This window comes from Squalius cephalus (genome assembly GCF_949319135.1).
Source record: "Squalius cephalus genome assembly, chromosome: 23".
Lineage (NCBI taxonomy): Eukaryota > Metazoa > Chordata > Actinopteri > Cypriniformes > Leuciscidae > Squalius > Squalius cephalus.
In genome coordinates this window covers 19671759-19684029 of record NC_137144.1, presented here as the reverse complement: position 1 = coordinate 19684029, position 12271 = coordinate 19671759, and the positions used below count along the sequence as shown (strand labels likewise).

At 36.9% G+C, this 12271-nt stretch overlaps 1 protein-coding gene across 1 annotated transcript; it reads right to left on the bottom strand.

Moving 5' to 3' along the window:
* Window positions 1-125: 125 nt before the first annotated feature.
* On the bottom strand, window positions 126-9286 carry ano10b (anoctamin 10b). The gene is made up of 14 exons (XM_079859313.1): window positions 9161-9286; window positions 9012-9080; window positions 7481-7697; window positions 6103-6276; window positions 5730-5870; window positions 4102-4221; window positions 2834-3472; window positions 2703-2758; window positions 2455-2529; window positions 2215-2379; window positions 1941-2132; window positions 1717-1854; window positions 829-945; window positions 126-480 (listed from the first exon to the last, which is right to left on the bottom strand). Exons 3-14 carry the CDS (start codon window positions 7680-7682, stop codon window positions 421-423), a joined length of 2079 nt encoding a protein of 692 aa, XP_079715439.1. The 5' UTR covers window positions 7683-7697; window positions 9012-9080; window positions 9161-9286; the 3' UTR covers window positions 126-420.
* Window positions 9287-12271: the final 2985 nt, after the last annotated feature.

The following is a 12271-nucleotide window of genomic DNA, read 5'->3' as shown; positions in this document are numbered from 1 at the left end:
ATCCGTTTTGATGAAATGCAAAACAACTGAGGGTAAAAAGTTAAAATTGTCACAATATATTTACACAAAAATGAGTAAAAGCAAATATACAAAAAGAACCGCAACCGTAAAAATACTATACCGTAGTGATTGTGGTGAACTAATCTAAAATCATTAATACAGCACATTATGGGTCTATGTCAACCCACTATATCATAATCTTCCTTGACCTTAATCATCTGTTGTCAGTAGTTTTCAAAAAGGTACCACTGACGCACACAATTATTACCTGTGGCTTAAACCCTGTAAACTGTAGAAGTTATCTTTGGTAAACTGTGCCATATGGTATATTAGCAAGCTAAGTATACAGTGGCTAAGTGATGTGACTGCATGGCCAAGCACCTCCTTTTTTGTGATTGTCTCCATGGAAATAGTCCATGGTCACTCTCCCATTTTGGCCTTCAGAGGGAGTTTATCATCCACACGAGAGCTCTTGATCCTCTGAGGGCGAAAAAGTGAATGAATTTTTTTTTTGGTTACGTAGTCCATAACATGCATTAGATTTTAAAATAATTGGTTGGTTAATCGCATGATGCCTTTAGTCTTCATGAGCCATGAGAAACGAGATTAAATTGAGTCATAAAGTAATAAAGACATAACATTACCGTTCTGTCAGCTTTATTAACTAATACTGAGAAAAAGATTGCTGAAAATGACAGGCATGATTGTAATAACTTACAGCTACACTATGTTCTCACCTTTGTATGTAGACAAAAACGTTTAATGTAATATTCATTGTTAAACAATGTAGCAGAATGCTAACATGCTAACAGTTAGCAAAAGTGGTACCTGTTTCTTAAGCGCTTGCATGGAGTGATACTCGATTTGTTCTCTCTTGATTCGGACCCAATCCGGTTCATCAGGGATCATGAAGGCCAAAATCATCTTCACCATGATCAGGACGTGCTAGAACAAAACAGCATAATAAAACAATCAAGACACAACATTCATTCACAAACCGAGCTTGTGAAAACAGCAGCCAGCTAATTCACTTCAGATAAGTGCTTTCAAGCCCTTCTGGGAAGTTCGTATTTACAATTTGGGAAGTCGTAAACACGTCTGATGTACCTTGTTGATCATGTTGATGTACCTTTTCTACATTAAAAAATTATGTCTTGCACATCAGGTGCGTTTTTGCTTTTTTGTGATTTTTTAATTCATGAAGGTGCTGTAAACTGAATCTTTATAAATATTATATTGTAATTGTACAATACGGTTGTATGATGTACATGCAACTTATTGTAAATGAAAAAAAAATTGTTTTAATTCATTTTAAAATTTCACTGTAAACTACAGACGCTGCATCCATATCTATAACATCCGCCATGTTTTCTCACAGCACAGCTCCAATTAGAAGTCTGGGCTCAAAGAAAATCCAGAGTTTCTCACTCATAATTATGACTTTGTGTTGGCGTTCATGTGCGTCTAACTCGTAAATGCGATCTTTCCAACATGACTTGAACGTACCCTTAATCAAATTCCTTTAAAGGAATAGTTCACCCAAAAATGAAAATTTGGTCACTTTTAACCCTCAGGTTATTCCAACCCCATTTGTGGTAGACAAATGGCAAATTTTGACCTTTTTTTGTCCTTTTTGGAGCTTGTGGTCACTATTTTCATTTTTTGATAAATTATTCCTTCGACTCTTTCCGAGGCTGTACCAAAATCTCCTCTAACCTCCACAATGATGGCAATGACTAGAACTTGGCTGCTGCTGAGGCCGGCTTCCTGTGTGAGTTCCTTCACACGTGGGGACAGAAGCAACAGCCAGCAGTTAGACACGACCGAGATGAAGCTCAGCACCTCAAACGCCAGCTGAAAACAAGACAAAGATGCACAATAGGACTCATATTATCATGAACGCATTTAAAACATCCTTATATCAAGTACAGATTTCTGACCTGCCATACTCCCATGTTGGCCACAGGGGCAGAGAAGGGCTTGTTGAAGAGCTTGCAGAGCTTGTAGGCATCTGTGCGGATCTCTGTGAGGTTGTTGAGCAGTAACAGAGGGGCAGTGAGAGGATAGACGCAAGAGAAAAGACTCAAGTAGCCAAACTGAACAAGCAGCTCGATGTACTCAGCAAACAGCCCCTTAAGAGGAACAAGATTGAGAATTTAAGAAAAATACAATTCTTGTATTCTTGATATTTGAGAATATTTGATTGCTACTCACTGGGAAAGCTGGCAGACTGCCTTGAGCCTGGAGATGGTCCACCTCTGGATCATCTTCCTTCAGGTTCCTGTCTGCAGATGTGAAGAAACGGTCCACCAGGAAAGGGACCACCACCTCAGTGAACTGATTCACTACCTGGGTCACGATCAGAAGAGAGGCCAGTCTCTGTGGACCAAATCAAGAGTATCGTGTTAAGAAGATTGTTGTTAAGATTATATGCGAGAGTAAGGAAATTCTCACCTTGCGGAGTAGAGGCATGTCCTCTTTGAAGAAGGCAATGTGGAACAACACAGCAAAGTTATTGAAAAAGGTGAACTGAATGAGAAAGAGAGACAGACAAGGCAAATGGGACATTTTCATTTAGTCCTACAGAAAATTCTGGTCTTTGAGGTATAACATCTGCAATGATGTACAGACTACATCTCAGAGATAGAAGGAAATAAAGATGGGGAGTTGGAAAAAAATGGATATGACAGAACTATACTCACCACAAGGACTTTGGTCGTATGATGATAGTCAAAAGATGATTCCTCCCTATGATTTTCTGAAAGAAGAGAGAGTTAGTTAAGTTTTGTGTTTCTCAACATTAAAATCCGTCCTTTTCCATAATCCTGATTACCTGATTCTGTTAACTGCAGGGCCACGTTACGATATATATTCCCCAGCACATTGGTGTAGACTATATGGGCTACAGAAGGGATATATAGCAAGGGTGCAGTGAAGTATGATCCAGATCCTTTGTGCCAGTTTGAGACCAGGCGCTCACAGAAATAGAAACCTGCCATCCCCATGACCACCAGACCCAAAAACACCCCAACCACGGGAACTGAGACCAGACCCATCCTAAGCCTCCTCTTCCAATCGGGAAACAGCGGCTCCAGTCTGCCTGTGACCGGATTGGTGCCGAGTTCTCCATGGAAACCCGGTCGGGGCTCTTGGAATTGTTCAGCTAAATTGAAAGTGCCCCAGCGATAGGATAAGGCCGCACTCCTCCTCTTCCACAGCTCCATGAATATCGTGGACCACAGCATGCTGAAGACTGCCTGCACCATGTAGGAGCTGACTGAAGGCTGGTCATCGTCGTCCTTCAGTGCTGTCGGCTCACCGTTGGATTTATTTCCACTGGAGAAGTTTGCACTTGGGAGGAAAAAGGTGATGAAGAGGCCCAGAATGGCTGGAGGGAACAATGACAAAGTGTAGTAGTCCAAGAAGCTAAAATAATAGGCTATAGTGCCACCAAAGTAAGCATGGATGGAGTCTGTAGAGAGAGAGAGAGTGAATTATTAGTGTTATTATAATAAATATAAACTAATATATATGTAGAGTCCATCGTTTGGTGATTATCTGTGTTAGTAAAGATCACACGCATCGTCATGTTCCTTAACAAAAAACTGATTCATTCTTGTTTCCAAAAAGAACAGAAGCAAACTAAAGACACGGTATAAAAACAATGCGCTTCCATAGCTGATCACACAGGAAGTATATATTATATAACATATTTTTTAAATATAAATATGGATTAAAATACAATATTAAGTTAACTACAACCAAAGCTAAAATTAAGAAGCTTAAGTTAATCTAAGCATCTCATGGCTTTGCACCATTACAGGGTATGTAAATACATGCAAATATTGCACACAGTGTCACACACACATATAACATTATTACTTCATTTTTATATTTTCATATTCATTGGTATGTATATAATTATATAATACATTTATGAGTTTCAGTCAAATGACTTCATAAAGTTTTATTATGCCCATTAAATTGGATTAAATGGTCCTGAACAAAAGATAATTGTGTATTATTTAAACACTGGATGGGTAGAAAAAGAATGCATACTAAATGAATGATTAGTTATGTGATGTGAATGTGTGTTTGTACCTAAAGGCTGCCCCCACAGACTCTTCTGAGAGTACCACTGCTTTCCCAGAGCCGTCAGAAGCTTCTGATCATGAAGAGGAGTGACGTTACGGATCACGCCTGCTTTCTCCAGCTTCTGTACTGCAGCACGGAGAGAGAGGGATGAACGGACGGACAGACAGACAGATAGATGACAGACGGACGGATGGACAGACTGACTGACGGACGGACGGACAGACAGACAGACAGATAGATAGATAGATAGATAGATGACAGACGGACGGATGGACAGACAGACAGACAGACAGATAGATAGATAGATAGATAGATAGATAGATAGATAGATAGATAGATAGATAGATAGATAGATAGATAGATAGATAGATAGATAGATAGATAGATAGATAGAACTGCATGCAGTGACTAAGCAGTTCAGAGAGAGAGGAGAGTGGAGCCTGCTGTCGACTCATGGAACTGCATGTTATGAATAGAAAACTAACACACTGTTTACTAAAACACACTGTATAATATCTGCTGTTTTATAAAAGTATAGTGTGCAAAACAATATGCAAGCTTAAATGTTCAAATGAAGTCGTTGGATATAAAAAGAGTTAATTCAATCCTGTTTTGTGAAAGAATGTTGCAATTTTTTGCAGTCCGATCAAATAATGAGCCAATCACAGGCTGCATCCGAAATAACATACTTCCTTACTATATAGTAGGCGAAAAACATAATGTGACAAAAGTAGTCCGAATTCACAGTACTCGTAAAATAGTAGGCAAAAATGACCCGGATGACCTACTACTTTCGGAAAGATTCTTTACTACCCATGAGGCCACGGGAGATGATTTGTGAATGACGGTGAAACGACGCAACTGTCGCTGTTATATCTATAGATCATGCGAAAATGTTTGTTTTGTTTTTTACTAAAAAACTTGTTTTACTATACATTAAACATTCATACTATATAACACTTTTTTAGTGCTCACCAAGTAAGTACTTAATAAGTACAGAGAGTATGCGATTTCGGACGCAGTTGTGTGCACTGCATTGTGGGATGCAGAAAACATGCATACTGTACACAGTATACGGCAGGCAGCAAAAATGATTATGATAGTACGCTAATCGGAACACCGCCAGTTGAAAATAAATGTGATTATCTTTACATTTTTAATCGTATTTTATGCACAAATGTCTAAGGCAACATTTTGTCATTCCAAGAAGGTGAAAAATATACATGTATGTTAAGATTATTGTGTGCACATCCCACCATCTGGCAGGTGCTGGACAAAAAGGACTACTGAATAGAAAAGATTGAAATGTCCGCAACACTGCTTACTCCCATATTTTAATAAAAAAGCAATGTTTCGACCCTACTGGGTCTTCTTCAGGCAAATGGTAAAACACATTTGATACAGAGATATATAGGCCTTACAATCAACTGACCCACCCTGTGATTACAATTAGCTTGATTGGGTCTGAACAAGCCTAATGACCCCACTCATTATTGAATTAAGAGAACAATTGCATGGAAAAAACAATCAACATACACAGGAAACAATTCCATATATATATAAGTTAACCCCAACAACACATATTAACCCCACAAAAATAATTTTTGGAGAAAAATATACATGCACATACTCACAGATGCTCACTCTGGCTTTCAGCTTCCCCTTGGGTGTTGGGATTCCTGGGATTCGCTGGTCCTCCATGGCTCTCATGGAATCCAATTCATATTTGACTATGTACTGCCTCTCTGCCAGCGTCAGGAACTTCTGCATGTCATCTGCAGAAAGAGTGAAATAACAACAAATTTTTGGTATAATAACATTAGCCAGATGCCAATGTTTACATGCCAATGCAGACACTAAAATGTTATCAAAATAAAATACATAGTTAAAAGTATTCACCAGTGAAGAACAAACTTTTAATGCATAGAAAATTGAGATGAAGGCAATGTCAGAGCAAGCACAATCTTGAGTGTATTATTTTATTTATTGTGTAGGCTGTGTCCTCACCAATGTTGCAGAAGTTGTCGCGGTCATCAAAGGAGAAGGCCGTCATGTTTCCATCTTGATAGGTTTTGCAGAGGCCAAGGTCCTCAGTCACCCTAAGAAGGGTACATCGAGGGGCAGCCACAACTATCATGTCCCCTTTCATGTCCTCTCCGGGGTGAACTAACAGTTGAGCCCCTAAACAACAAGGAAGAAGTTTGAGTTATAAAAGTTATTTTTATATATATTTTGTATTATTAGAGTATAAGCCTAGCCTATAAGCAATAATAAACGAAGGGCCGTCCCAGCTAACACAGAACGTTCCCCTAACATTAGTATCAGGTTGCCATTTGGTTATTTTTTGAGAACCAAATAATAACGTTCCAGGCACATTCTTTTATTTTCTTTTTTTTTTTGTTGCAACCGTAAAACAACTTCCAGTTATAATGATCAGATAAATCCAACTTTATGGCTAAAATATTAAGCCAGGGTTAAGCATAGTGTGAAAAGCGCAGAAATCATAAATTTGTGGGGGGGGGGGGTGTCTATTTTCATTTAGCCTACTTCGCGCCTCTGATCCTCGCGCTTCTCCAGCACGCGCTTTCTCCTGTCTTCTACCGCGCGCTCGCGTAATTTAACGGTCGTTTCGTTTTAATGCCTGACTGACTGACAGTCGTTTATCGACCTTGACACCCTTATTGAAGGGAACGGACCAAAAGAAGCATGTCCCGTTAAACTATAGTCTACAATTCAGTGGTATGAAAAATTTCATATTTTAAAAACCAGTGTGTTGTGTTGAAGTCATTGTTATTTGTTGCTAAAGAAAAATTCTGGGTAACGTTATAGCCTAACGTTACCCCGTGAAATAGCCTGTAAATCTTACATATTAATGGACCAAATTAATCTTATTTAATCTTCCATATGATGTTTGGTGTGCTCGGATTATTTCTATTAATTAAACAATAGATAAATAGCCTACAAGATATATGGTTTATACTATGTATAATGCACACCGTAGGTGCTAATGCGGTTGTGAATGGTTTTTCAGTTTTGTTTTGTTTTTGTCCTTAAAACGCTCATGTTTAGGACTAATTTCTTAAGCATCTTGTCCCATGCATCTATAGCTAATTCCAAAACGTAATTTTAGAGCTTGTAACGGAGGTTTGAGATATGCAGTTATTGGAGATTGATCGGTTGATCGATTGATTGAGTCTGTGTGTGTCTCAACCATAGGGTCTCAACATTGTTCGGCATCAGCGTCTCTACTCATTGCTAAGTTAAGTTTAACTGCTTCAAAAAGAGTGATGTTACCACCACGATACTGAGAAATATCATGTTTTGCAGATATGACAACAGGTTTCTGTGCGTGTGAATATAAAAAAAGTGTTCTTCTCAATCTCACCTCCAGCCTTCACAGGTGCAGATATCATGGACATGATCCACTGTTTGGTGATGGGCTGGACACTCTCAGCTAGCTGGATCAGAACCAGTGGCTCTATGTGGCTGGAGATACAGCAGGGACAACTGACCCGGGACCAGGAGCTGGGCCCTGTCACCTTGGTCAGGGTTGAAAATTCCCCTTGAGGTTCCTTCTGGGACGTCATGGTGTCCCTGTGGAACTGTAACCCACGAGAGAGTATGCCTGTTTTTATTTTATTTATCTCACTGTGTTCTCCATTTTACTGTATATTAGTCGGCATTTTCCAAGAGTCGAGCACAAAAAAGAGCCTGAAACTTTAATATTATTATTCATTATTACAATAAATTATAGGCAAGGCAAGTTTATTTATATAGCACATTTCACACACATAGGCAATTCAAAGTGCTTTACATAGAAGAAATTAAAGTAATAAACATTTGTGCTTTTATAATATTATTATTAAAACTATATAAACTATATTATTATTATTAAATATTATATGAGTAAATATAACAATGTATATGTATTTTAAAATTATATATTATATAATAGATATAAATATTTGTTTGTTGAGAAAAGAACAGTTTGCTGAGTGTGAACGTTTGTTTTCAAAAACTGTGTCTGAATATAGTCTATTTAAAAACTCTGATTTGAGTGAATTTGCTATTTAATAAACATTACATTTATAATGTTTAAATTTATTATATTTAAATGTATTTTTTTATTATATTTAAAATGTATAATATATTTTAATATATACATTTATTATATTTAAAATGTATAAAATAAAATAAAAAAAATTAAAAATCAATATTGGGTCATAAAAATACTTAATTTTTTTATATATATATATATATTAAAGTATATATTTATAAAATAATCAGAAAAAGTATGACATAGTTGTGTGATTTTAATTGTTAGATAATTGTTAATTTACATCATATTATAGTTAATCAAATATTTCTAATAGTTTTGTCGCTCTAATGCTTTAAAAACATCTTGAGCCATTCGTGGAAAGTGCTTATAAAGAATGTCTATAAAGATTAAACAATTATTACAACTGAGCCAAGAGATTAAAGTCGAAACTATATAGGCTATAACAGTCTAATAAAGAGGCATACATCTACAGTTCATTCAAATCACCGCCAGTAAATGCAAACACGTGAGAGTGCATGAGCTAGCAGATAAATGGCTTCCTGAAAGCCTAGACAACAGACAAGCTTAAACAAAACAAAACAAAACATCTTTTTACAGTGTCATGTACTAAACTACATAATTCTATACTAATAGAGAGAAAAGTAGCATTACTTAAGGACTGAATGCACCAAGTACTGTCAAATAAGGTCATATCCTCTGTCTGCAGCCTTTGTTTACAATGCCAAAATGGCAAAAGTTGTGCGTTCAACTCGGATGAGAGTGAAACTAAAAAATAAACAGGAAGAGAGCAAGTTATACAGAGTGAGAGAGGGTACAGAAAAGGAAATGGAAAGAAGGAGACAGTTCTGCAGGATACCTGTCAACGGCAGGACCTTCTCTCGGAGCGCTTGTGTGTGTTGTTGATGTTCACACCCCCTCCAGTGTCCTGTTTAAAACCAACTGAAGTGTGAAAACTCACACACAGACACTGAAACACTACAATGATGGGTTGTTGACCACACTCACGCTGTTCAGAGCCAATCCATTCGCTGATTTACTAGGAGAGAACAGGAATGCAGCAGAACGGTTCTCACTTTCTCCTCCCAGCCTTTAGGGTGTGGAGGGACATTTTCATTTTTTTCTGATGGTGACTGCATTTCTGCTGTCCGTGTGCACATCTGGGTCCTATTGCCTGCCATGTTTGTTTTTGAAAATAGCATGTTGCTAGTTGCTAGTGCTAGTTTCAATTTATAGTATGTCGTAGAAAATATGACCAATACGCACAATGCAGTGTATTATAAGAGCATGAGCAGTGGACTACAAGGAGTAATTTAGTTTCTAATTTTTCTAATTTCATTTTCTAATTTGTAATACATTATAGATATATTATTATACTTAATATATAAATATATATATATATATATTATAATTCACTATCTACTGTATGTAGCAAAATTAAAATTAATTTTTGGTAATTTTCTATTTAATTTTTCAGTCTTTTTTGTTTTAGTATTTTATAACTATTATAAAATAACAAATTTAACTGATATCATTTAAATGTTTTTAAAATATACATTATTGTCACATGTGTCTGTCCTTGGACTTTTATGTTGAAGTGTTTCCTGTGCTTTATTTTGTATTTTTCTACTTATGTTACTCATTTTTGGTCATTTTCTATTTAATTTTTGTTTTCATTAACACTAGTCACTACTAGCACGTTTTTTTCTCCAGAACTGCTTTATAGTTGAATTGAATTTCATAATTGGTCAGCTTTACACAGTCATTGAACTGAACTAAATTAATACCGAACTGACTTCAGCTGAACAATAACGCTTGTCTTTTTAGAGCTGCTTTATAGCAGAATTGAATTCTGTTTGCACAATTGATCATTATTTTCCTTTTTATTACAGTGATTAATATCTTCATTAATTCACTTTCTTTTCAAAGCAAAAGTTAACCAAATGACACAGTAGTGACATGACAAAATGATTGCACTATCCTGGAAATGCATGTGCATTTAGTAGCTACTTTTTCAAGTATCAGGCAGTGTTCATTGTTAATACACTACTAAAACCACAGAGTGGGTGGAGACATAAGACTGGATGAACAGGATTGTTGGCTTTGTAAATAGATTCATGCAAATGATCAGAACAGCGAACAGTCGGCAACTCTTTCTGTTCATATAATGAATGAACAAAGCTGTATATGGGTGTGCTCAGTGGGTAGAGGTCACTGGTTCAAGTCTCGGCTGAGCCAAGAGGCCTTTCTGTGTGGAGTTGGCATGTTCTCCCTTCCCTGTCTTATTGAGGTTCCTCCGGTTTCCCCCACAATCCAAAAACATGCAGTAGGTGCACTGGAGTCGCTAAATTGTCTGTAGGAGTGAATACGTGTGGGTGTGTGAGTCCCAAGCCATGTAATGGGGAGGGTTGGGGAAAGACCTGGCGACCTCCCCCGGATAATCATCAGCTCATTGACAGCGTATGGCGTGAGATGGCCCATAGAATCACCAAGATATACATATACACACACACAAACACATAAAAGATTGGGATTCATTAAGTTAAAAAAAAAAAAAAAAAAAAAAAAAAGGCTTTTAGTTCAGCAAGGTTAAATAGATCAAAAGTGACAGTAAAAACATGTTACAAAAATTCCATTTCAAATAAATGCTGTTCTTTTGAACTTAGTATTCATTAAAGAATCCTCAAAAATAGATCACGGCTCCTGCAAATATATTAAGCAGCTCAACATTAAATGGAAATGTTTCTTGAGCATCAGATCAGCCTTAGAATGATTTCTGAAGGATCATGTGACACGTGAAGACTGGAGTAATGATGCTGAAAATACTAAATTACAACACTTTAAAATACAAAACAACTATTTTAAATTGTAAAAAGATTATTATATTACTGTTTTACTGTATTTTTGATCAAATAAATGCAGCCTTGGTGAGCAGAAGAGACTTCTTTCAAAAAACATTACGAATCAACTCCAAACTTTTAAATAGTAGTGTATATGTACATTTAATGTAACGCATTTTTAGTTTCAGGATATTACATTGAACATAACTTTGACATTATGTTTTTTGTGCATGTTTTCCTCTTCTAAAAAAAAATCTAATGGCTAATAAAAAACAATTCAAGTAAAAACACCACCAGATTTCCTCAGAAATATACATACGTTTATTTACAAATACAAATGCATTTGCATAGAAATTTAAAAATCCAAAATAAAAATACATAGTAGTAAACAGATTTATTAGAGGCATTTGTTTCTAAAACAATTTGTCTGAATTAAAAGCTCCCACTGTGATTACAGGTCAACAGATAAATATATATCTCTGCTAACGTGCTTCAACTGAAAGCATTCTCCTATGACATGGGATCTGTCCATGTAAGTTCAGGAGGGCATCACAGTTACAAAATCCAAATTCATTACAATGGCCATTTGTATTTTATTAGTTTCGTAGTGCCATTCAATCACGGTATGAAGAAAAGCCCTATTCAAATGTCCTTCCATGACTTTTGGCTGAAACGTCAAACCAATTATGCAATCTAATTGGTTAGGAAGGAGAAGGAAGGTAGGGAAGGCACATCGGGATCATTTTTCCTTAAATATATCATATATTTAATCTTTATCTTCATATATAAATTCAAGAACAAACCAGGATAAGGTGGCCTCTTACCAAGAAATTAGGAAATCGATGAACGTACCATCACTGAAACATTAATTATGCTCAAAATGACTGTGTGAAGATGAGTTAAATGTGGCAACATCTTTTTCTGGGAAATGTCCCATTATTCCAACATCATTAAAGTATCAAGACAAAGGCAGGGGTTAAAACAAGCAGGGAAACAATACAAAAGTGTGCGAAATCTGCCGTGTGAACGGATGAGAGATCAGCCGTGGATGTTCTCGCTCTCCTGACGCCTGGTCAGATTCAACAGATCGTCACACCAGATGGAATGGTTGCGCCGGCTAGATCTACAATGACGACAGAGGATTTCTATAGACCCTCCACCCTATAACAGCTACGTACGGCTGGCAACCCTCACCGACAGGAGAGGCCCGTGCACCCCGCTTCATGCCCTCACCACCAGTTCAAAGTGCCTAATCGTCCCCATGTGTTAGTCAGGAGAA

What these genes read in the sequence shown, in the direction of transcription:
- ano10b (XM_079859313.1), bottom strand. Translation starts at nt 7,682, where the DNA reads ATGACGTCCCAGAAGGAACCTCAAGGGGAATTTTCAACCCTGACCAAG. An exon ending in GAAAGCCAGAGTGAGCATCT is followed by an intron (nt 4,222 to 5,729) that starts GTGAGTATGTGC and finishes TCCGTGCTGCAG; the next exon opens with TACAGAAGCTGGAGAAAGCA. An exon ending in ATACGACCAAAGTCCTTGTG is followed by an intron (nt 2,530 to 2,702) that starts GTGAGTATAGTT and finishes TTTCTCATTCAG; the next exon opens with TTCACCTTTTTCAATAACTT.